At 38.8% G+C, this 24340-nt stretch overlaps 3 protein-coding genes across 4 annotated transcripts; all 3 read left to right on the forward strand.

Annotated features, from left to right (window-relative positions):
- Positions 1-124: 124 nt before the first annotated feature.
- Positions 125-3757, forward strand: crabp2b (cellular retinoic acid binding protein 2, b). The gene is made up of 4 exons (XM_078268448.1): positions 125-351; positions 2360-2538; positions 2835-2951; positions 3397-3757. The coding sequence occupies exons 1-4, from the start codon at positions 264-266 to the stop codon at positions 3445-3447; spliced, it is 435 nt and encodes a 144-aa protein (XP_078124574.1). The 5' UTR covers positions 125-263; the 3' UTR covers positions 3448-3757.
- Positions 3758-8034: 4277 nt separating this feature from the next.
- Positions 8035-18961, forward strand: scamp3 (secretory carrier membrane protein 3). 2 transcript variants are annotated; one of them, XM_078267510.1, is made up of 9 exons: positions 8035-8524; positions 8836-8916; positions 12436-12549; positions 12887-13007; positions 13119-13247; positions 15430-15589; positions 15776-15877; positions 15974-16091; positions 18069-18961. In XM_078267510.1, the coding sequence occupies exons 1-9, from the start codon at positions 8471-8473 to the stop codon at positions 18216-18218; spliced, it is 1029 nt and encodes a 342-aa protein (XP_078123636.1). In that variant the 5' UTR covers positions 8035-8470; the 3' UTR covers positions 18219-18961. The 2 variants fall into 2 exon arrangements, with proteins under 2 accessions (XP_078123636.1, XP_078123637.1); XM_078267511.1 differs by lacking the exon at positions 8035-8524 and adding an exon at positions 8660-8747.
- LOC144529281 (E3 ubiquitin-protein ligase RNF115-like) lies at positions 18627-24030 on the forward strand. Its single transcript, XM_078268290.1, has 7 exons — positions 18627-18653; positions 19735-19781; positions 21545-21604; positions 21724-21802; positions 22045-22138; positions 23031-23146; positions 23402-24030. Exons 1-7 carry the CDS (start codon positions 18627-18629, stop codon positions 23510-23512), a joined length of 534 nt encoding a protein of 177 aa, XP_078124416.1. The 3' UTR covers positions 23513-24030.
- Positions 24031-24340: the final 310 nt, after the last annotated feature.

Genomic DNA, 24340 nt, shown 5'->3' on the forward strand with positions numbered 1-24340 from the left:
AGCTCGTATCCAAATCTTTCACCATACTGACAGAGGTGGAGGGTACAGTCAGAATCAGGGGGAAAGTCCCTCCCTGCCACCGGCCTCTGTATTGGCTGGACCCACATCAGATCCAGGCGAGCTGTCAGCCAATCAATGGAAGCGCAGATGCAGGCAGCGGAGACGGCTTTACAAACCGGTTAACTGAGGGGAACAGACAGACCACAAACCAGGGAGTCTGCAGTCAGAACCGGCTTACAACGATCTATTCTATCTGCAAAAGAATGGAAATGGAGAAGAAAACTCCAGATTTCTCAGGAAAATGGAAAATGAAAAGTTCCGAAAATTTCGAGGGACTTTTGAAAGAACTGGGTGAGTAATGCATTTGAGGCATTTTATAGGTTACACGCATAGATAGATTATTTATTTCATTTGCTTAAAATGCCCAGTAAAGTTGATTATCTAATGTTTTCCAACACAAGACAGGGTTGCATATGCATGCATTTTTTTCCCAACCTTATTCTTCTAACTCTTTAGATGAAAATGCTTTACATGCACATTTAAAACGTTGATGGCAGTTTAGAGTCAAGCGGCATTGTTATCTGGTTTATCATCAATCATTCAGCTCTATTGTTAAAATGCAAAAAAGAAAAGGGAAAGGGAATCGTCTACTGCGCAATGACCTCTCAATCATGTTGTCCGTGGCATTATCTACTGTAAATCCAGTTGGCTTAGAGGTCAACTGAGAACTGAAAGTGATTTGAAGTGGCTCTCTGTGGTAACATTTTGCTCTTGCCCTGCTAACCTCTGTTCATGGAAATATTGGTATATTTAAGCTAAACGAGACTGTATGGACTTCAGTTATAAGAGAGCAGTAAAGAGAGAGGTCAGGTGAGGGCCAGCCAGTGGCATCCATTAAAAATCTGAAGACAAATAGCCTGTGGAGGAATGTTAGATTAGACTCATCTAAAGCAGGGTACTCCTCATGTGGTTGTAATTAGATCCAGTGTAAACGGAACTAAGCCTTGACATGGGCCCCAGCAGCCAGCCGGATCTGAGACTGACTTTCCTTCACTGCCCTGGGCCTCACTGACCCAATCTAGGGCTGTGTGTGTGTGTGTGTGTGTGTGTGTGTGTGTGTGTGTCGCGTTCGCGCTCTGTGTTCCAATAGAAACTACGTCCACTATTTACTGTGATTACCTCATGTAATCTCAACAGCAATAGCAAACATTTCACCTGCTAGCTATGTGGTTTGACATTAAACTGCTTGTATTTTAGCATGTTCGTCAACCATGGGACTATCAGGCACAGGCCCATGGGCCCAAGGGATCAGGGCCTCTGATTGAAGTGACTTCACATTTCTTGTTGGAAAGTCATTCAAATGAGACACAAAATGACACAAAAAGTAACCACAAAGAGATGTAATACGACCACAAAGAAACATCTTTTGCAGCTGTGAAATGATGGCTGTCATTAGCCTACCATCCCCTGGTCGGGATAAGGCTCGAACTATGGGGGTTAACAAGCATTATACCAGCTTCAATGGAGTTTTGAGTTGAGTGGATAATGACCGAATTTTAATTCCGGGCTGAATAATGTCTGGAACAATTTCACAGTAATTAGTGCTTTAAAGGACCATATCAGTGGTTTTGCCTGTCAGGTCACATATGCTTTACATTACTGGCAACCTTTTTCTGAAGCATACTATAAATTATTACATTCATTTTCTTGGTTTTAGTTCAGCATGCAGAGACTTAAAACTGAGAAATTAATCACAATGAACATTTCACCGCCTTATTTTTCTTTTCATCAAAGTTATGTTATTATTGTGTGGCAATGCAGCAGCACGCACAGACTTTTGAAAATGTTTAGGTTGCCAAAAAGCATTTCATTTATGTTGTGTGAAAATCAAACTGAGAAGACAAATGATAAGCAAACACAGACATTGTGAAAAGGATTACATGAATTTGGTTGTTACTTGTGTTATAAAGGCTGCTTTGCGGCTTTTGACTCTCTAATATCAGATGACATAATTTAGTTTCAAGGCCCACCAAGCAAGGAAAAAAATTAAAAAAATTCCCTGCTCACAGCTGCATTACCACACAGCGATAATGTAACATTGTCCAAAAAAAAGGTGCTGAAAGATTCACTTTGATGGATTACCTAAAGATTGATTTTCGTGCTGTACTGAATGAACTCTGCTGCTTAGAAGGTAAGAAATCAGAGTAAAAACTTATAATATGCTATGGATAAAGTGTGGTTGTTTAGGAAATAAACATTTTAAACCACTGGTATGCTCCTTATATTCAAAAACAACACAGGTGATGCTTTCACCACCACAGTTACCAGTTAGATATTAGTCCTGTTTGTGTGTGAACAGGTGTGAATGTGTTCCTGAGGAAGATTGCAGCGACAGCAGCCTCCAGCCCTGCGGTGGAAATCACCCAGCAGGATGAGAGTCTGTCCATCAAAACATCCACCAGCGTCCGTACTACCCATGTCTCCTTCACCGTGGGTCAGTCCTTCAATGAGACCACAGTGGATGGACGTCCCTGCACGGTATCCCATATAACATTCCTTTATAATGTCATTGCATGCATTCCAGATTTTAGCCAAGAACAGCATAACTAGCACAGAAGAAACATATGGAAATAATTTCAGTGCAACTCCAGAATCCTGGTTATAATACATGGCTCTGTTCTTCATCTGTTAACGCTGCGTGAAGGACATTGTTTCTAACAGGCCATAAAAAGGTTCTGAAATTCAGCGATCGGCACACTGGTCCCCAGTTAGGACCAAACCCAAGTCCAAAGCACTTAAGTGATTCATATTCTTCTTCTTATGAATCCCTGCAGAGTTTTCCTAAGTGGGAAACAGACAGCAAGATCAGCTGTGAACAGACTTTACAGAAAGGTGATGGGCCCAAGACAGCGTGGACCCGAGAGCTGACCAACGATGGAGAACTGATACTGGTAATCATTTTGTGTACAGCACCAATACACATCTTTATAGACAGATAGTGTGTCAGATTTAAAAATAAAACACTGAAACTAAAATGAGTGAATCTGAGAGCTTTACAGAAAAGAAGTTACCACCTTTCATAAAGGGTTCGGCTATGAAATAATTTACTTATGTTTTATATAGATAATTTTTAAGCCATAAATAAGATAAACTTTTAGGTTGCCAGGTAAAATACATCTACAGTCATGCTAGCAGCTATGTGATGCTGATTTAAATGATACTACAAGGCTAGCAGTTGGGATAGCCATCTTGGAATAATGCAGGAACACTCCCAGGTCAAACTAATGGAAGTTTTCCCTCCTTTTTTTCGTTAGTTACAACTTATAAACCCTTTAATACGTGTGCTCTATTACTAAGTGATATCAAAAGTTTAAACTCTGCCCTGTTTTCTTTCAGACAATGACTGCAGGGGATGTTGTCTGCACCAGAGTTTATGAGAGGGAATGAGGAAATGTGTTCAAGACATGTCATACAATACTCCTGTTTTGTGCCTCATGCATGGTTTACATTTACTCGCCTTGTTTTCTCCTTCGTCCTCCTCCTCCCAGCCAGTCAGATGTTGGTCACAGCTCAAACAGTGCACTGTGTAGAAAAGGCTTCAGTTTACATGAATGTATGTTGGCACAGTAGTTGCTTTTATAACACCAGAGCTGAACTTGCTCTTTATTTATCATATAGAAATGTCACACATTCCTTTTCTAAAAGCTGTGTCTAAGTCCTTTTTCAACATGTTAATAAACAGTTTTATATGAATTTACTGTTTGACGATTCCTTTTCAAACACTCATTCTTTATGTTGCCTCCTAACCGTACCTCCCATTCCCTCGTCGTCCGTCTGCATATCACTTTACATCACTGTCTGTCTTTCATATTCTCCTGATTATTCCACACCCTCTCACCCCTTCATCTTTCCGTCTGCAATCGAGTACCTTGTCCTCTGTGTGCTCTTGTGTCATAGTAGCTCACTCAATTATTTTAAAAACGCCCAAAGACAATTCATATTTTATAAACTCCGCTTTGAGGGACATTTGGCAAAGATGAGAGGGAAACGGGGAGTGGAAAGGAAAATGAGTGAGGGAAAGAAAGAGAGCGGTCATGAGAAAGTTATTTCATATCATCAGGAGAGGTTGTGCTTTGTATGTTCCCCTCTCCAGCTTACAGAATGAGCTCAATATAAAATTCCCCCGCCCCTTTTGCTTTGGCTTTGCACCCAGGTACAAAGTGTTAAGTGGCTTCATCTTACTATGTGCAAAGAGATTTCCAGCTGCTCCCTTAAAAACCTTAACATAATGGATGCAAACTAAATATTCAAACTTGAAATGTGAAGAGAGAGAGAGTACCATTAGCTGAAAATGATGTTCAGGGTCCCTAAAATCTTTCTTTGACTCAACTAAAACGCAACTGCGTGGTTAAGTCTGAGGCCGACTTCACCTTGCTGTGAAAAATGTACCTTCAGGGTCTCTCAGGCACTTCCTGAGGAGAGTACTGCTATGGTTCACAGGCTGTGATGGTTTTTCCAGGTTTTCAAACAATGTGACGACAAGCGCCCCTCTGAAGTGCCTCCCAGTTTATACACTGTGCTGAGCATGCAGCAGGAGGATTGAGGTCTCCTTCGGGATGAATGTTCTCAATAACCTCTGTGGGTAAATGTGTGTGTGTGTCTGGAGGATGTACTCATATCCTTTACTCAAGTAAAACTACCAATACCACAATGTAAAAATACTCAATTACAGTCCTGCATATATAATTTTTCTTACAGAAGAATTATTAATATCAGTAAAATGGACTTAAAAGCGCTTGTTCTGATATATTATTAAACTGTAAATTTCATTATTCAATTGTTAACACTGATGGATGATGCATTATTGTAGCAGGTTTAGGTGTAGCTAGTTTTAGCAACTTAACATTTAGACATTTAGAAAATTGCTTGAATATTTTTGACTTTTCTCTAATCTTTGCTTTTTTTGTGAAATGTTGAACAATGTGTACAGTTATTTAAATGAAACCATGTGAAAAGTTTAGATGGGAAATGTCTCTTTGGTGGAACAAACACACCTGCTTTTTGTGAGGGGTCACAAGTCAAAAAGGTTGGGAGCCGCTAGTTTAATTGTTAACAATAACCATAAGTTTTTTCATAAGTAACTTGTAACGAGAGCTGTCAAATACATGTAGTGCAGTAAAAAGTAGCAGAAAATGGAAATGTACAAGTGAAGTACAAGTACATCAAAACTGGATTTGAGTAAATGTACTTACTTTCTAAAGTATGCATGGTTTACACTAACTTCACTCGTCATGTACTTGCTATTATGTCTCCCAAGCAGAAAGTATGTTTTCAATGGCCTCGATGAAAACCCATGTTTTTGTGTAAGCACTCATCAAAACCGCAGTGCTTGGAAAGTTCCTGCTATTTGCGCAATAAGAATATAACACACACACACACACACACACACACACGAGACCCCAGATTCTGTCTAAATGACCCCTTTGACTGGTTGACTAATGGCTGTTATCCTCATAGGAGCAGTCTAAACCACCCAGTCCCTCCTTGTTAGCTGGGTCCTTTTCCACACACAACTGTTATGCCAGTTCATTCCTCAGGCAGTGATGTCATGGAGCCTGCATTGCTCGATTGGCTGAAGAATGCTGTGGTTTTAGGACAGGGAGTAACCGAGCCCAGCATTTGAATCGGGGCCATCTGGACCAATCATGACAGGGCAATTAGAGGAAACGATGGTTCACAGGAGTCAGCTGACAAACAGATGTTGCTAGACCAGGGCATGAAGACAAACAAAGTAAAGCCTACAACACAAGTGGTGATTCCTGCTCATTTATTTGCAACAGTTAAGCTAAATAAGTTTCCATGCCTGCCTGTGCCTGTAAAAATGACCACTCATTCTTTGCTATCCTAACCATGCCACATCCATTTCCACCCCAGCATCTACATGTCAGCTGTGTTTCTATATGGTTCTCCATTGAAAATTAATTTAATCTCAATGGCTGCATTGATCTATGAATCAGACTTTCAGTGGCAGTAATATTAAACAGCCTTAGTTTCACTCTCACCTCCCTGTATTATGGTCATTAATGTTGTAATGTTGTAATTAATCAGTAGATACTTGTTCCACCTCCGTTAGACATTGTTTTCCCAAACCTTAAAAACAAATGTCTGTCATCTTTGGGCCCCTTGTCACAGGTTGCACATGTGAGCTCTTTTTAGATTTTATTATGTTTTCTTCTTTGTTTTTAGATTGCGTCAGAGGCCTGAAAAGGTACAAAAATAAATAAACATAAACATGTTTTTCTCAAGCTGTGTAGTCAAAACATTTTTCAATCCCACAGAGCTCTATTTCAAATTTTAGAGGAGAGCCCAACGTTTCCAGAGATACCAATTATGTCAGGCTGAATTTTTGAGAAATGCTTTTAAAATGATGCAGAAGACATCTAGAATGTTTCCATTTGATGTAATGGGACAGCCGTAAAAACATGGAGCCTTGGGTTTGAATATTTTACTCAGTGTAAACATCATATAGCTTTTATGTGATACTGTCAGACATTATGATGTAAGATGACCTGAAAGTTAATTAAAGAGGAAATCAAACTGGATCCTCAGTCGTCATCTTCTGACTCCATAAGTGGTCCTGACCCACTGATATACATAAATATTTTATTCCCATAACGCCAAACCCTTATATGTAATTTGTATTAATGGTTGCCTACCTGTGCATGTGACAGTCTATATGTGTTAAGATCGGTTCATTAATTACAATAGTGTCCCGGTCAAGAAACCTATGAACAGTCTATGTGAGTACTGCATGTGTGCGTGACAGACTGACATGTGTATGTTCTGAAATCATATGACTGCCCTCACCCATGTGATTTGTAGGAGAAGAGAAGAAAGAGACCAGGCTGGATTATACAATGGCATTAGGCCATGAAGTGTGTATAAACTAAAGGTGGAATCCTTTCAGCTGCTGCTCATGTGACTGCAAGGGTCATATATGAGAAACACCTATGAAAAGGTCCTTTAAGAATGCACCTTTCATACAAGCTGGGACCACAAAGAGACCAACAACTCTAGGAAACTCACATCTAATAAGTTCCATGAAAATAACATTCTTGAAGCAACAATGATTCAAGATGAATGTTGAAGACATGTGTCCAAGGTAATAATAAAATATGCTAAAGAAGGATCAATGTTTCTTTTGCTGCATCACACATTCCTCCTAAGAATCACAGTCAGCAAGACCTGGGAAGTGGGAGCAAACTATTTAAGACACAAGGGTGACATCTACTGGAAGAGAAGGAACGCATCTTTTTAAAAACAGGAAAACATAACAGTTGCAAAGCTCAAACATTCATTAGCCTACAGGCAGCAACATGTTAAGAGTGGAGTTAGATGCCCAAATCATATTGAATATTCTTTCAAAATTATTAGGTTTATAATTCACAGATCAAAAGTTTAGTTGCCATTGTATGCTAAACGCAAACAATGAATTTCCACAAGGATCAATGACAAATCTGCACACCTTTTGGCAGTAAATTAATCAAATGCAAGATGTATATCTATTATCAGCTTATCATTTTAATTAAGATGATTTATATGGTATAATATAATTGTATAAACTTTTCTTTTCTTCTAATATATTTTATATACAGGCCGTTACTATGATGAACAGTTAACATCAGTCCATAGTGTCCGAAAGATCCCTGTGCAATAACCCTATAACACCAAGAATCCACTTACCAGTAAATTATAATATATCATTGTGTAAATACGCACTGTTCTGTAACATGTTAATATCATTATCACTATCAGTGTAAATAAAGGCATTGCTGTTTATATTGTCATAGCCACCTATCTCATGTTACAATAATAATTCCATATTTATTTTCAGCACCTTTTTACTGTGTACCATTGCACTACAGTTTATACATTTCATTGTGTTGTTTATTGTTTTTTTAACCTTTTACCATTTTTGGCAGCACACATGCCTGGCCACGCCCCCTCCTGTTCCCACGTGCTTCTGTGCCGCAGCAGCAGTCACATGACGGATGGTTACTTCCTGTTCCTCGGCTGTTTACCGTTATTAGTATACAGGAGAAACAGAGAAAATAAAGGACCTGCTTTGCTTTCCATCGATCCTTTTCATCTTGACAGTGAGGACTGGTTTGAACAAAAAACAGCGGGGAATACATACAACCGTCAACCTGTCCGTAAATCGTGTTCACTGTTATCTAGACTGCGGGGAGATGACCACCGGAGGGGCGGGTAGCTAGTTGACTGGATAAACCGACTATATCGCCCGCCCTTTCGATTTAGAGAAGAAACTAATGCAGCTTTTTATCTGCTAGAAGACACCCAACCGCTGTTTTTCTTCCTCGCCGTGACTTCTGTTTATTAACGTTAACATTAGCAGCAAGTGGTGGCTGATTGACGTTAGCTCTCTTTTCCCAAACAACCCTACATCGATATGTCAAAATACACAAGCTTTCCAGAGCCGATGGACGACCACAACCCTTTCCAAGTGGGTGAAATGAAATATGAATCTAATATTAGCCTGTGTCAGTGTAGATTTTCATGGTGTGTGTTTGATTGGCGGAAGTCATTGGTGTTGGCTCTGTGTAATAGCAGGCGTGTTGTTGCTCATGTGACGTGTGTGGCTTTTTTTCTGGGCCTTTCTGCCCTCCTTAATCTTTGCCCACTTGAAGCTCTTATTAACAATGAATACATCAATAGAAGCCACTCAGGTTTGTTTGACAAGGATTCATGTTCCAGCAGACCAAGTCAAATGTATTACTGTGCTAAATGAATAATCATTTGTTTTTGGTCTGCTAGGACCCTGCAGTGACTCAACACAGCAGCAACACAGGATATGCCACACTGGACCTTTACAACCCATTTGATAATACTACTGGGGTAAGTAAGATTTATTTATTTTCTGTGAGATAATAAGGTAATAATAAGGGGTAATTGTTGATAATGTACTGTACATGTAAAAGTGTCATGCCTGGGCTTGCAATGTTTTCTTTTGCAGGGACAGAGTATGGGTGGGAATCTTTAGGCACCTTACGATTTGTTTCTGATTCAGAAGGTTACGATGCGATTATAAAACGATTATCGATGGATTCTCACTTTAGATTTCTATACATGATTTATTCTCACTGTGAGAATACTTGCTATTTTTAAAGCACAGCATATTTGTAATGGTCCATAGACAACAGATACATGTACTTCCATTATCGTTTATTAATACAATAGTAGAAACAAATGGAAGAGATGTGTCAACTGGAAGGTTACATTTGCCAAAATATTTCCCAAGAACCAACAAGAAAAGAAACAAAAGTGTGACAACTTGCATACAATGTGGCCCTTGTCCGCCAAAATGCTTCCATACCTTCCATAGCTTTTAAACCAAGGGGTGCTGGTCGGATTGTATCCATCTGCGGTTGCTCACGCTCAGCCATACTCACCAAAATGTAAGAAGAGAGAAGCCTAGCTTTGAAGGTAAACAGCACGTACATGTTTTACAGCCCGGTCTTACAAAATTGTTAGAGGCGGCCATAATGTCGATTAATTACTTCTCTGCATTGAGACATCATCTTTCAAGAGAGAATTGCAAAGCATCTAAGAATAAAAAAAAATTCTCCCACTCCTAGGACAGAATTGGGGAAAAATGTACTGCGTTGCCCCTATTAACCATCTATTTTGTACAGGTTTTCTTTTCTTTTTTTAAATATTGTTCCTTTTTTATTGACGTTCAGCAATCAAAGACATTTCCATAAAATGAGTTTCAAATATTTTAATCATACATCATCCATTTATGTTTGTCTGAAATGCCCTATTTTTTTTTTACAGGACAGCTGAAGAAATAAAAGGGGAGAGAGAGGGGGAATGACATGCAGCAAAGGGCCGTAGGTCGGAGTCAAATCCGGGCCCACTGCGTTGAGGAGTAAAAACCTCTATATATGGGCGCCCGCTCTACCAACTGAGCTATCCGGGCGCCCAAAATGCCCTATTTTAAAGTTTGTGACAAACGCAGAGAAAAATAAAAACAAAAATAGTGAAAACTATGTACGATTAGGGATGTACTGTTTTTTTTTTTTTAAGACACAAACGCCTGTCTCCCGGTTTGCTGTGTGGTAATTTGAATTAATACAAGTTAATTTAGAATTATGCAACGTGTAAGCATGAGGCTGCAGAAATGTAGCTAGATAATCAGACTGAATTGCTATTTGGTTTAATATTGAATCCAATAGTTTGTAGCTTTTCTACTCTTCAGAAGTCTGTTGCATTTACAGTGTCTACCAGCCTGCTTCCAGAGATGGCTGCAAGCCCAGGGAGGTTACCTGTAGGAAAAACTAATGCATAAACTCACGTGAAATTAATTTGAACATTATAAACAAAAAAGTAACTAAAGATTGGTGTGTTTAATCACATTTCAGATAAAGTAACTGACTGCATTTAACTTTGTAGGTCACTGCAGAGCATCGGTAGCCTGATAATCACACCGAATTGCCATTTCGTTTCACTTCCTTCATTTATTCTATTTGACTCGATGAAGAAATCACAGATGACGGTGGCAGTTCAGTTGTCTGGAGCCAGGCTAAAAAAAACCTCCCTACAATATGATGATCTTCTGCTTTATTGGTGCAAGATATAACTGAGATATAATCTTAATTAAAATGCCAGTTGACACACAGTAAGTATCAAACCGTAAAAGTGTCCCTAGAGTTTTGGGGGCCCTGGGGGGCAGTTGCCTGCTTTGCTCCGTTGGTTAGGAGGACTGGATTGTACAAATGTACTAACTGCGATGAAAGAGCTGAAATATACACATTGCTTTGTGATATGCATGTTATAGATTTGAGTATTTTTATTGCTAGGAAACCGCTTGGGTCTTCGTTATGTGCCGTGTCATTGCAATTTTGTTGCTAGGAAACGGCTTGGGTCCATGTGTACTTCCTGTCAGCTGTTGATATTGGCAAATACTACAGCAATAGTGAAACTGAACTAGTCTTTGTAGATCTCTGTCATCTCAAACGGAGTGCATGAGCACAAGCATCCTGCTTGCCCACAATGACATATGAGTTGGGAAAAGTTTTGATCTGATGTGCTTTATTCGCTTTTTCCAGCCAGATTATGGTTGGTTTGTTTGTTTGTTTGTTTATTTGGATCCCCATTAGTTTCAGATAGGCCTGGGCGATATGGCTGAGAGGTATATCACGATATTGCTTGATCATATTGATCGATATTGATAACTATTCATAATTTAAATTAACTAGACTAAGAACAAACATGCTACATTTAAACATTTCTGTTTAACACTTAATATAACATTCAACTGTTCTTAAAATTATCAACCCCAATGTCGACACAACAATGAAAAAAACACACAAATACTGTAAATAAGTCTGTCTTACAAACCCAGTTGCTAGATTTGGTGGTCCCGTCTCTTATCGGTATCTATTGAACATGTTTTATATTGATATTGATCAACTGTCTATCACAATATGATAAGTTATTGAATTATTGCCCAGGCCTAGTTTCAGCATAAGCTAGAAGCTATTCTTCCTTGGGTCCTGCAGTCTATTTTGTGAAAATACAATTTAGACAATACACATTACTTCACATTACACAAACACTTCACAAAATACAACTCATATATTTACGAAATTACAACTGATGGCGGTCTATGATTTGGGAGAAAATATGAAAGCTATTTACTTGTGTTAGAATAAAATGTAGCTTCTTGAGTGAACAAATCAAACCCTATGTATAAATATTATTACATAGGGACTTTGTTTAGATTGAAAAATGTCCAACCCTGAAATATTCTGGTGCACGGATTTAAAAAAAGTTGAATGGTTGTTTAACTTAGATGTGTTTAAGAACTTTGTCTCAAAAGGCTAGAAAATAAAGCAAGATGGATTATTACGTTTTTCATATGTTCTTTCTCCAGCAGTTATTCATACATACATACTGTACACACATTCATACATACAAAAATTCATACATTGATTCATACATGCATTATGTATCAATGAAGTGAATCAGTGATTTATACATTTTGTTGCAGACATGAAGGTCTAAAAACTGATTGTAAATATTATTCAAATAGTTTTTCTTAGTTTTTTTTTCTTTTTTCATTTGTTGTATTTTTTGAAAATGAATATGCAGTATTTAGGATCTGACTGTTTGTAAGCTTGTGCAGACTGGACGTAGTTCAGAGTTCATTCATTCATTTTAAACTCTAAATGTCAGTAAAATTCCATTGCCACATTATTGTACATGCAGTATAATGCTTTATATGTGAAGGTACTGATGGGAAGTAGAAAAACAGTTAAGCTATTTTCAATGCGGAAAGTCGTGAAATTATATTCTTTCTGGGCGTGCTTACAGGATGAGGTCAAATGATGTATGATGTCTGTTTTCTACCAGCCTCCACCTCCGTATGAAGCCACCTCTCCCTCTGCTCCATCTGTGCCTGCACAGACCCCACCCAGCAGGACTACACCCACTGAGCCTCGCAACTATGGCTCCAATTTCTCCCAGGTATACATGCTGCAATGTAAACACTTGTTGCTTGTCACTTTCGACTAGGGTTCACCATCTGATCTTAAGATCAGCACATTCAGTGGCAGTTGGTTGCACAAAAATGGGATTGTTCTTAAGCTATTACTGGATTTTGAAAAATAGAAATGTGCGCTAGATGTCAATGCTGATACAAAAGTTCCCATGCATACCTTGAAAGCCTGTCCTCTGTGAAGCTTCTGTGCTACCAAGTTTTAAATAATCTTTTTCATTATTTATGATACCAGACATAGCATCTCTTTTCGAAACTTGGCATGCAGTTCGGATGCATCATTTACTCTGTGTCTTACTGTGCTAGACTGCAGTGAATGCTACCACAGCAGAGCTCCTGAAGAAGCAGGAGGAGCTGGAGAAGAAAGCCCAGGAGCTGGAGAGGAGAGAGAGAGAGCTCGAGTCACACAGCCTGGGACCTGGAGCCTGTAAGAGAGGGAGGATAAGAGGGGAAATAAAGATACCTTAATGGATTATTGTTTTAATGATTTCAAAAGAAATCACTGTTAGTGACGTTTTCCCACTGTTCTGTTTATCAGCCCGTCAGAATAACTGGCCCCCACTGCCTTCATTTTGCCCTGTGGGCCCTTGCTTCTACCAGGACATCAATGTCGAGATCACTCAGCGCTTCCAGCGCACCGTCACCATCATGTATTACTTCTGGATATGTGAGTTCCTGTAATTCTTACTATGCCCTGTTGTGTGAATTCCCAGCAACATTGTTGCAGTGTCATAACGTAACATAATTATCTAAGTGTTTAAACTCTCTAGGGGTTTGGGTTGTTGTGCTTGCATGGGGAATTCGTACTGTGTATGTGATCTTAGGGAAAATTTAAAATCTCCATCTGTTGACACTTTAGCAGATGGGGGAGGTTTTTTAACTGAGACAATCACGTAAGAAAGTGAACCTAGAGCTGACTCATGTCTGTGTGTGACTACTGTCCGGAGTAAGAGCTGGAATGTTTGCACAAAGACGCTGACACTCTACTGTCAGATCGAGGAGTTTGGCAGGACCCAGCTGAAATCAGTGTCCACCAAAAGTTGAAGATGGTTTAGCTATCTTCACCGGGGGCATCTACCGTACGCAATAATCAATTCAAATTGTTGAAAATAACCGACCCAAAGCTTCAGATCGTAATTGTTCTCCACACCCCGTCAGCGTGCACACAAAAGTTAAAGGGGGCCTTAAATTACTTCTTTTTTTTCGAGTTCATATGCATGTTCACAAATGTAAGTTTGGGTTCTGGAATGTTTTAAGAAATGAACTTTGATGCATACAGAGAGACAGAAAGAAAGAGGAAAATAAAGTGAGGCAGAAAGTGAGCTAACCAGAGAGAGAGAGAGCATAAAAAATAAATAAACAGAAAGCAAAAAAGAATTTGTTTAGCTTTTATATTTATTTTTTACTGCTGAATGCTGATGGTGGAATGGTAACCTTTTATAATATTGACCTAATTACTGCAAAAGCAGTTCTGCTTTATTGTTGAATTATAGCTAATGTTCCAAGGCCTGGTACCAGGACTGGGAACCTCTGCCCTATAAAACTATAAAATGTAAACAACAATATAAATTGTATATTATATTGGACTATGCTGAGCATATGATGAGCAACTCATTCAAAAATAGAGAGTTTAAGTTCCTTATTACTGTTTTTAGATAACTCAGTTGTTGTTTTTTTAAACTTCTGTCTGAGACACCTAATATAGTTATAATTATATTGTAATATATAAGCTACACAAAATGCTAAATCTGTCGTAAATCAAAGTGGTGGAGAGGTCAATCACACTCCATGTACCCAAAGTAAATTTCACTACAATCAAAGTCATATGATTACAGGTTTGAACATCAAACACTTTTTATCGTGGTAGCGGTGCTACTGGAAACAAAGATCTATTTGTAAAGAAAAGTTTTTAAAATGGTTTGAAACTGCTGTCCTTGTTAAGAACTTAAGTAAATGTAAACACATTGATTTTATTAACAAAATCAAAACAAAACCCCAGTTACAGTACAGTTAGTCTATACCCACGATGTTCCACTTCCAGGATTGCTCTCGTTCTGCCGGAAATTCTGCCGGATGTCACTTTTCGGCCGCTTTCTTTGTGTTGTAATTTTAAACTCCAGTCGATTTATGAGGACTATGGTTAACTGCTCCTCAGATCTCTGCAGGGTAAATCCAGACAGCTAGCTAGACTATCTGTCCAATCTGAGTTTTCTGTTGCACGACTAAAACAAGCTTTGAACGTACACATCTTTCACCAAAACAAGTTCCTTCTCGAAGCTATTTTGCAGCGCCACCATGGCTCCGCTTGACGCTTAGCACCGCCCAAGACGATTGTGATTGGTTTAAAGTAATGCCAATAAACCAGAGCATGTTCTCCCATCCCGGACTACTATGTGGACTAGCCAGACCCTCCTCTCCAGCGCTGTGGAGACAGGTCTGGCAATGCGAGACTACAGTACAGTGGTACTATTTAAAACAGACAAAAAACTGGTTATAAAAATGTCCTTTAACAAAATTCAAAGGATGATCATTCTTGTAGCTCAGGCATGTCCTAAAACAAAACCTGTTTGAGCCTGGAGACAGGGACAACTGAATGAGCCAACTCTAATCCAAGCAGCAGGCAAAGGAGGGTAATAAATAGCATCATATTGCATCAGCCAAAGTCCTGGCAAGTTGGCTCTTTCTTTAGAGTTGGGAGGGGTGTGTTGGATTTGTGTTTTAGTACACAGATCTGTAATAAAGCAACAAAGAGTTGATCTATAAACTCCGACTGCTGTGCTGTTCATTCTTGTTCAACCACTCCCATTCTTCCTTCTGTTTCCCTTTCATGCTATTTTATCAATGTCCAGTATGCACTTGCACGCTGTTCTTCAACCTGATCTCCTCCATGGCCATGTTCTGCGTGGACCCGTCGGGTGGTGTTGGCCTGGGCCTCGCCATCCTCTGGGGCCTCCTCTTCACCCCCTGCTCCTTCATCTGTTGGTACCGACCCATGTACAAAGCCTTCAGGTGTGTTCTACCATCACGGTGAAAAAGCCAACGCACCAAAAACGTGTTGGCCAGAATTTGTAACTTTTATCCTTCACTTGCGGTGTAAAGTTTTTGTTCTTTTTTTAGGTGTACAGGACAAGTTAGCTACATAAAGAATAAATGGCATTGAGCTGTTACTGTAACACTATTATCTCTTCTCTCTAGGAGTGACAGCTCCTTCAATTTCTTTGTCTTCTTCTTCGTTTTCTTTGCCCAAGTGGTCGTCTCTGTCATCATGACTATTGGTATCCCTGGATGGGGTTTCAGGTATGACTAATAAACAAAGCATCTCTGTGTTAGACAGATGCATGACTCTTTCCAGTTTCTTTCCTTGGTTTATTTTTCACTGTCTCTTCCCCTCAGCGGTTGGATCGTGAGCCTGGCTGCTCTGAAGACCAGTGTCCCTGTTGGTGCGATCATGATGATGAATGCCGTCCTCTTTACTGCCCAAGCAGCCATGGGAGTTGTCATGCTGAAGAAGGTGAAAGCTGAATACATTTGTTTACATGCAGGGAAAATCCACAGGTAGTGACTTAAATTAAGGTTGTGTTTTTGACAAGGTGTCAGTCACACTATCCTCTATCTATTTCAGGATGTGGCTTTTTTTGTTTTTAAACCTGGTTATTCATGTCCCTACAAACATGATCTTAACAGTATCCAGGTTTCTGATCATCTGTCTGCCTGTCTTAAATCCTGAACATTACATTTGGTCTTTGGTTGTTGGAACTTTACTACTTTGTTAAAGAAACCTGGATAAGGTGTTTACATGCCAAGGTATACTGCAGCCTGTTGCACCAGCAGCAGTTCAAACCTAGTTATAGCGTAAATTATAAGTTAGTTCTAATTTATGGTTGACTAAAATAAAAGCTGTTGCACCGCAAAGATAAGATATAACGTAACTAAGTAATAACAAAGAATTTACAGGAAGAAGTTACACTCTCGATACGTCCAGCTTCTGAACTGGTTGCAGTTCCACTCTGGTTCCATATAGGGGGCGCTCACGGGTGAGTGCAAGGTCTGTGGAGCTATACCCCTCAAAATTCACTTTTCTCAGGATATAATTTTTTGTCTAGTAATTTGAATGTTGCATTTGAAAGGGGAGGCTAAGAAAATACACACTGCTGGGTGTTAGGTTTTTTTTAAAGTGGCTTTTTTGTTCTAAAAAGCCTTTTAAAATGTCAGTGACGTCATACACATATAAGGCCAGAGATACTGCTTTACAGCAAGCTCTGAGTCGCTTCCTTTGTTCTCTCGAAGCATTGACAACACAGCTGACAGTTAAGACTCTCCCTGTCAATACACGTGCTAGAAAGAGGTTTGCTAATGTTTTAAAGACCATGTCGAAATATTCACTCTGACATTCTGGTTCCTCTTTGGATGCCGTCAGGCGGGATCTCTGGTCGTAATCAGTCCTTCACTGACCAGTCAGCATTCATTAGCAGAATGCTAGCGTGTTATTGGCAACAACGACTCAACCTGTAAGAAATCGAAAGGACACAAGTACTCGTTCATTCAACTTTTGACCTATAATCCATGTTGAACTTGCAAAAACTACAATCAAATCTGAGATTTCTCAACAACAATCAGGTGAAATAGAGTCCCATTCAATTTGAACTCACCTGCGATCACCCCCAGTGGAACTATGGTGGAACTGCAACCAAATTCGGTACAATAGGGCTAAATAGGGAGTGAAAAGGCTTTCCGTAGACGGGCTTTAGTAATAACTACATAGTTACACATGCCTCTAGGGGGCACTGTTTTAGTCAGGATTGATTGTAACACTGGTTAAGCCTAAAAGCTAACCTGACCTGGACCAGGCTAGTCTGGAGGGATGTTTTTCTATAGTAACTTATGTCAGACTTATTTAAACCTTCGTTATAAAATAGAACATCCTGAAAAATTACCAGAATACTTGAAATATCTGATTATAACTGAGAAACTAGACACTCAGTGTTAACATAAGATAACATTAATAAAGGTAGTATTTAAAATGCAGGCAATCATGCAAAAAGGCAGACAAGTAATCCTAATTGTTTGTCCATGTAAAGTATTCATATGAATCCAATGAATGAATAAGTAGGTTTAAGTCAAATAATAATAATACTTCAATATCAATGTGCACTGTGCTTGTAAATGCTTTTCATAAGACTAAAAATGAATGGTAGACAATTAAAAGATATTGTGACATGATCGAGTGGCTCCTAAAATAAAGCAAAAGGGAGAAAATTAAATCCAAATTGTCATGCTGTATACTTTCTACCTGGTCTGTGGAAATACTCGCACCTGCTGTGCCCAGGTGATACACTTACCATGAAGCGGTCAGTAGATAACAAACAGTCTGAAGAATAGCCACGATATCGGGTTCTGTGTATCATTTTCACCCTCACAATGTGCATGATATGAGGATGAATTGCTCCATGTATCAGGTGTCAGTGCATTCTGCTCTTCCCCTCTTTAGGTCCACAGTCTATACAGGCAGACCGATGCCAGCTTTCAGAAGGCTCAGGCCGAGTTCGCCACCGGAGTCATGTCCAATCAGGTCGTACGCCAAGCTGCCACCAGTGCTGCCACCAGCGCTGCCCAGGGGGCCTTCACTGCACCTCGATAGAGAGGGACAAGAGGGGTAGGGAGGGTAGAGAAATGGAGGAGGAGGAGGGCCCTTTCAGCTTAATGGAGGATCTGTTTTGTATTTATTTCCCCACTGGTGATTAGAATTTGTTTTAGGGGGGTAACTGAGTCTGTATATTTACCTAAGTAAAGCAACTGAACTACAGGGCACGTGCATGAGACAGAGGTGGGGTTTACAGGACAAGTTAGTTACATTGGAGTCAACAAATAAAAAAAAAAGAGAGTTTGAAATGTGAAAAGAATAAGATGCCTAAGCTGTATGAAATGTAGCGCAGTGAAGTGTCAGTGAATACAGGGAAAACACTTTTGTTGTATGAAAAGACAAGCTGTGTGCCAAGTCGGACAGTTCTAGCCTGGATAGTTCCCATTTTTTAATGACATAGTCTAGATGTACATTGTGTTTATGCAGGGCCATGTTTGAGTTGGAGCTGAACACTGACATGTTGCCATTCTAACATTTGATCCATAACTGAGTGGCTCAACTTTGGCCAATGCTAATATTTTGTGGCTTAAATGTAAACTAACAAAGCTTTGTTATTATTCCAAATGAGAATGCGTATTCACTTATTTGCCAAAACCTCTTTTTACTGTAAAGATTATAAACGTGTTGTTTCAGTTACAATATATAGGCTACCTGTCACTGTTTTGTTGGTGCTGCTTTTGGTTATTGTTATTATTACAGGTCACTGTCTTGGTTTTAATAAAAATGTGATGTCATGCTTACACAGTCTACTACAGTTATTAATGCATTGTGTCATTGACAAGATGATTATCAAGATACTGTATTTTGATATTGTTTTAACCCTTGTGTTGTCTTCAGGTCAAATTTGACCCGTTGTCTAAGTGTCTATATCAGAAATATGGGTTTCTTTTTAACTACCTAATTTTGATTATCCAAAAATAACATGGATGATTCCATACAACGCGCTTCGCAAATACAACAAAAATCTATACTTTCATTGAATTTTGTGTGTTTTGTTAAATTTTTTAGCATTTTAATTTACTTTTAATGTTTCGAAAAAGTATCTCGACTGAACGTAGTGATTTCTGTTTTGGATAAAATGTCCATGTCCCAATGATTTCCTTACTCTTATTATTATCTAAAATTAGACAAATATTTATAACAAAATAATTTTATTATGTGTCAAGGTGTTTTCTATTGCTTTAACATATATAAATTACTTTAATTTTTTTTACGTCTCTTTAAAGCACCTTTTTCTGTGGTATATGTGTTCAATTCAGCATGTCCCCAATGCAATGTAATCAACTTCCTCAATAAATATAATCCATAAAATGATAAAAACCTCAACTTATTCTTTATTACTTTGATAGACTAGGGCACACTTCCTTTAGTCAAGGAAGTAAATCTGGTAACACTACATTTGTTTTCTGTAGTTATACAATATATTATATGTCCCCACAGTCCTTTTCCACCCTGTTAGTCTGTATTTTCTTGCCTCCCAAAAAAGACTACAAATCCATACAGCCATTTGTAGGAAGTGACAACATTTGTTTTTGGAGGGAATTCAACTGGAAAACTGAGGTAAGCTCACTCTCTCCTTTATTTTTCTCAATTTCATGTGACACACCTGCTTGAGGCACCCTTAAAGTTGCACCCTGTTATTGTATATTATGGGAAATGTTTATTGGATAATATATATATATACATGTTAGAAATAGTTATTTAAGTCATGTTCATCTGTAGAGTGTGTGCTAGCTAAATGTTGCTAACTCAAAGAGCTACAGCTAACTTAGCAAAAACATTCCACCATGTGGGGTTTCACCCTGTTACGTTATGCATGCCTAACAGGGTGGAACCCCACAGGGGTTTTTATTATTATTTTAATGCTATTCCAGACAATATGGTAGGTTAACCATGCAGGACATTAAGGGAGAAATCATTGGATATGGTGAATCTGAATCTGACTTGTTAGAGACCTAGCTACTTGGTTCCACCCTGTTAGGCAAGGATTTTTTTTTATATTTTAACCACAAAATTAAGTGTTTCGTATATTTGTATGTTGTTTTGTTAAGTGAAGTACATGTAATGCATATACACATTTATTTCTAATTGATTAAATTCCCCATACTAGACAACAAAATGGGGACCAAAAAGGTACAGATTCTTAATATTCAAGATATATACTCTTCATAAAATTAAAACTGTTAATGCAGCAGCAACAAGAATGACACTTTTATCATAAGGGACACATTCTATCCAAGAAAAGTTCAGTATTGTTTCACTTGTACATTTTTAAAACTTTGTGATTACCTATGTCCCTAACAGGGTGGAAAACGTCTGGAGGAAAATGTACAAAAAACATCTCATAATCATAATATTTTCAGCACCCTGAGCTTGGCCATGCATTCCTCATAGCTAAGTATGGCACTGTTCTGACAAAATGTTAAAAACATCAAATACAATCATTTGAATTTTCAGAAAATAGGAAGCCAAAAATTTGATCCAAAACAGGAATCACATTCTGATTATCCAAAATCATAATTTCTGCTTTTTAACTGAAGAATAAGGTATAATTTCCTATAAATGGGGTTTATTGGCCATGACTTCCAAAAATAAGTATAAATCTAGTTATGAGCTGGTGTTAGTGGTGTTTATACATGGTAATGAAAAGAAGCGTTAAACGTCAAAGTGCCAAAATCATTGAAAAAAGTGCCAAAAGAGACAAAAATGTTAGAAAAAGTGATTTTCAGTTTTGACCCGGGAGGACAATGCATGGTCGAATGGAAGACAACACAAGGGTTAATGTGTTAATAGACTCAAACCTCCCGCTTTAAGCAAGTTCAGTATCATAACATATTTACACTGATTATTTGTCATAAACTGACATTTTATAGCTGGAATTGCGTTGCTAGGAAACCGCTTGGATCGAGTTCTGCACCGAAACAAGTTAGTTACAATCTAGGCAGAGGATTCAATACATTTGAACCAAATTTGTGTTTAAAAAAAGAGAGGATCTCACTTAAACGTTTTTTATTCTCTAGCGACACCCAACACACTTGAAGGAAACTACATCCGTGATCCAACTTGTTGCTTTTGGAGCTCTTGGCTTCTTTTAGCAACTTGATCTTTTATATTTATATATTTACTAATATTACTTAGCTATATATTGAAAAATGTGCTTTGTCATTATGACTGAGAGAGAACAGCTGCATGCATTAACTGATTTACTAACTCCAATACAATCATAAAGGCATAGCATGAATTTATACTGCTGAATATAAAGTAAAGGTACAGTATGTGTTTTTAAAGCAGACATCTTTGCGGTCTGTTTTTGCCCTTTCAAGGATCGTGCAGCAGTTCTTGGCCGGCCTGTTCGCCAACAACAGAAACTCCAGTGCTGCACTGTAAACGTTTTTCAATTTTCGATTCACATCATTTACTTTTGATTCCATCTAATGTTGTGTGGTAACCTCTCTCTCTCTCTCTCTCTCTCTCTCTCTCTCTCTCTCTCTCACTCACTCAGATCCAGCATGCTACAGTTGCACTCAAACCCTGGAGATTATGCGTGGGGTCAGGGAGGTCTCGATGCTGTCATCACAGAGGTCAGTGATATCTATATCTATATTTCTAAGCTTTGTGTTTAGTATGGTTTCCTTCTTCTTCTTCCCTCATTTTATAATGAAACAAGCCCCCTAAAGTTCTGGAACAGTCAAGTTACAAACTGTTCATTTCTTATGCTTTTATCCACCCATTAGGACTCTCTTGTTTTTCCTCTGTTTCCCCTCTCTGCCCCTCATGTCTCCTTCTATATATCCATACTCTTTGTTTCTTCGCACTTACCTAGTTGTTAGGACAGCTGGAGGGCACAGGTCCACCCCCTGCAGAAAAGGAGATGATCTCATCCCTGCCAACAGTTTGCATCTCTCAAGAACAGACAGGTAGCAATCCCAGCATGGCACACTACACATCCCTTTCCCTCCTCTTAGTTTTCCTTCCCATCTCCTATCATCCTTCCCATCTTCCTCCCATCTTTTCTTTCCTCCTCTTATCTCTTTTCCTTCTCATTTCCTCTTTCTGTCTTGCCTTCCCTCCTCTGATTTTTCCTTTCCTCCTATCATTCCTGATATATTTCCTTCACTCTTTTCTCCTTCTTATCTGTCCTTTCCTCGTCGTATCTCCCCTTCCCCTCTTTTATTCCTATTTTCCTCCTGTCTCTCCTTCCCTCATCTCATCTTTCCATTCCTCCTGTTTTTCCTTCCCTCCTTTCTTTCCTGTCTTATTAAATAATCTCTTAAATCGTTCTGTTTCCTTTCCTCTTTTTATCTCTGCTTACGTTTCTATTATTACTTTCTTTTCCTCCTCTCATCCTTCCTTTCCACCTATTATCTGCCCCCCCCCCCCTTTTCTAACTATGAGTAGCATATTGGTAAATAATTCATAGTTTTTTGCCAGGATGCACTACTTCAAAGGTAGTGAAAGGTATTACTACAGCCTGGAAACCCCAAAAAAAATTATATTTATGTATCACAATGACTCATTACTGTTACTTATTGACCATTTATAAAACAGGTAAAGTAAATGTGAATTGTTGTAAAGTGGTATGAATAAATCTTTATTCACACATCATTAAACTGGGTTCGCTAAATGAAATAACAGAGTACTAGCCTACATTACAAAAGTATCACTTTGTTACACTGTAACGATCTATAGAACTGTCTTGCTCATTTGAGGTGTTCATTAAAAAAAAATTTATGACTGGGTCTCTCTGTGTCTATTTCTCTTGCACCACTCATACTTTCTGTTTCAGTTTTTCTTGTTTGTCTCTCCCAGACTGCAGACTGGAGTGTCCACTTTGTAGGGAGGAGTATTCATCAGGGGAGTCTGTCAGGAAACTACCCTGCCTGCATTACTTCCACAGTGAATGTATCGTGCCTTGGCTGGAGCTGGTAAGAACGAGGAGTGGATGTGATCAGTGGGCTGAGGGGTTTGAATGTCTGTTAGATCTGTCAAGGTTTTCAGAGTGTCACACATCCTTAATTCAGGGCTGTGACGACAACACAGAAACATTTTTGTTACCAATTTTGATCTCAGGTTGTACTGTAGATGCTGTTATATCACTGACTTTTTGCCTGCAGATTAATATGTTTTTATTAATTAATTTATATATTATTTATTAATATGTTTTTCTCTCCCTCTGGCAGCATGATACCTGCCCAGTGTGCAGAAAAAGCCTTGACGGTGTCGACAACAGCCTCCTGTCCACATCAGAACCCCCAGAACCTCGCACCATCAGGAGAGAGCAATATCCTTGACTTGCGGTGTAAGGTTTTTGCTCTTTTCTTAGGTGTACAGGACAAGTTAGCTACATAAAGAATAAATGGCATTGAGCTGTAACTGTAACACTATTTTAATCTCTTCCCTCTAGTGACAACTCCTTCAAGTTATTTGTCTTGTTTTTCGTTTTCTTTGCCGAAGTGGTCTTAGTGGTCTTAGTCATCATGACTATTAGTACCTATGGATGGGGTTTCAGGTATGACTAATAAACAAACCATCTCTGTGTTAGACAGATGCATGACTCTTTCCAGTTTCTTTCCTTGGTTTATTTTTCACTGTCTCTTCCCCTCCGCTGTTGGATCGTGAGCCTGGCTGCTCTGAAGACCAGTGTCATTGGGGTTGTCCTGCTGAAGGTGAAAGCTGAATCTGCATTTGTTTTTAAACCTGGTTATTCATGTCCCTACAAACAAGATCTTAAATGTTTGTGTTTCTAATCATCTGTCTGCCTGTCTTAAATCCTGAACATTACATTTGGTCTTTGGTTGTTTGAACTGTATTACTTTGATTACTCTTTTTTTATTTTATCGTCAAACTACTATTTAACTTGAGTTGATAACGCACCTTAGCACGAGGCACACAATGATCAGAAACCTGGATAAGGTGTTTACATGCCAAGGTATCCTGCAGCCTGTTGCACCAGCAGTGTGTAAGTTCAAACCTAGTTATAGCGTAAATTATAAGTTAGTTCTAATTCATGGTTGACTAAAATAAAAGCCTTTGCACCGCAAAGATAAGATACAACGTATATAACTAAGAGTAACAACTACATAGTTACACATGCCTCTAGGTGTTAATCATAAAATCTC

The sequence above is a fragment of the Sander vitreus genome, chromosome 14 (assembly GCF_031162955.1).
Source record: "Sander vitreus isolate 19-12246 chromosome 14, sanVit1, whole genome shotgun sequence".
NCBI classification, from domain to species: domain Eukaryota; kingdom Metazoa; phylum Chordata; class Actinopteri; order Perciformes; family Percidae; genus Sander; species Sander vitreus.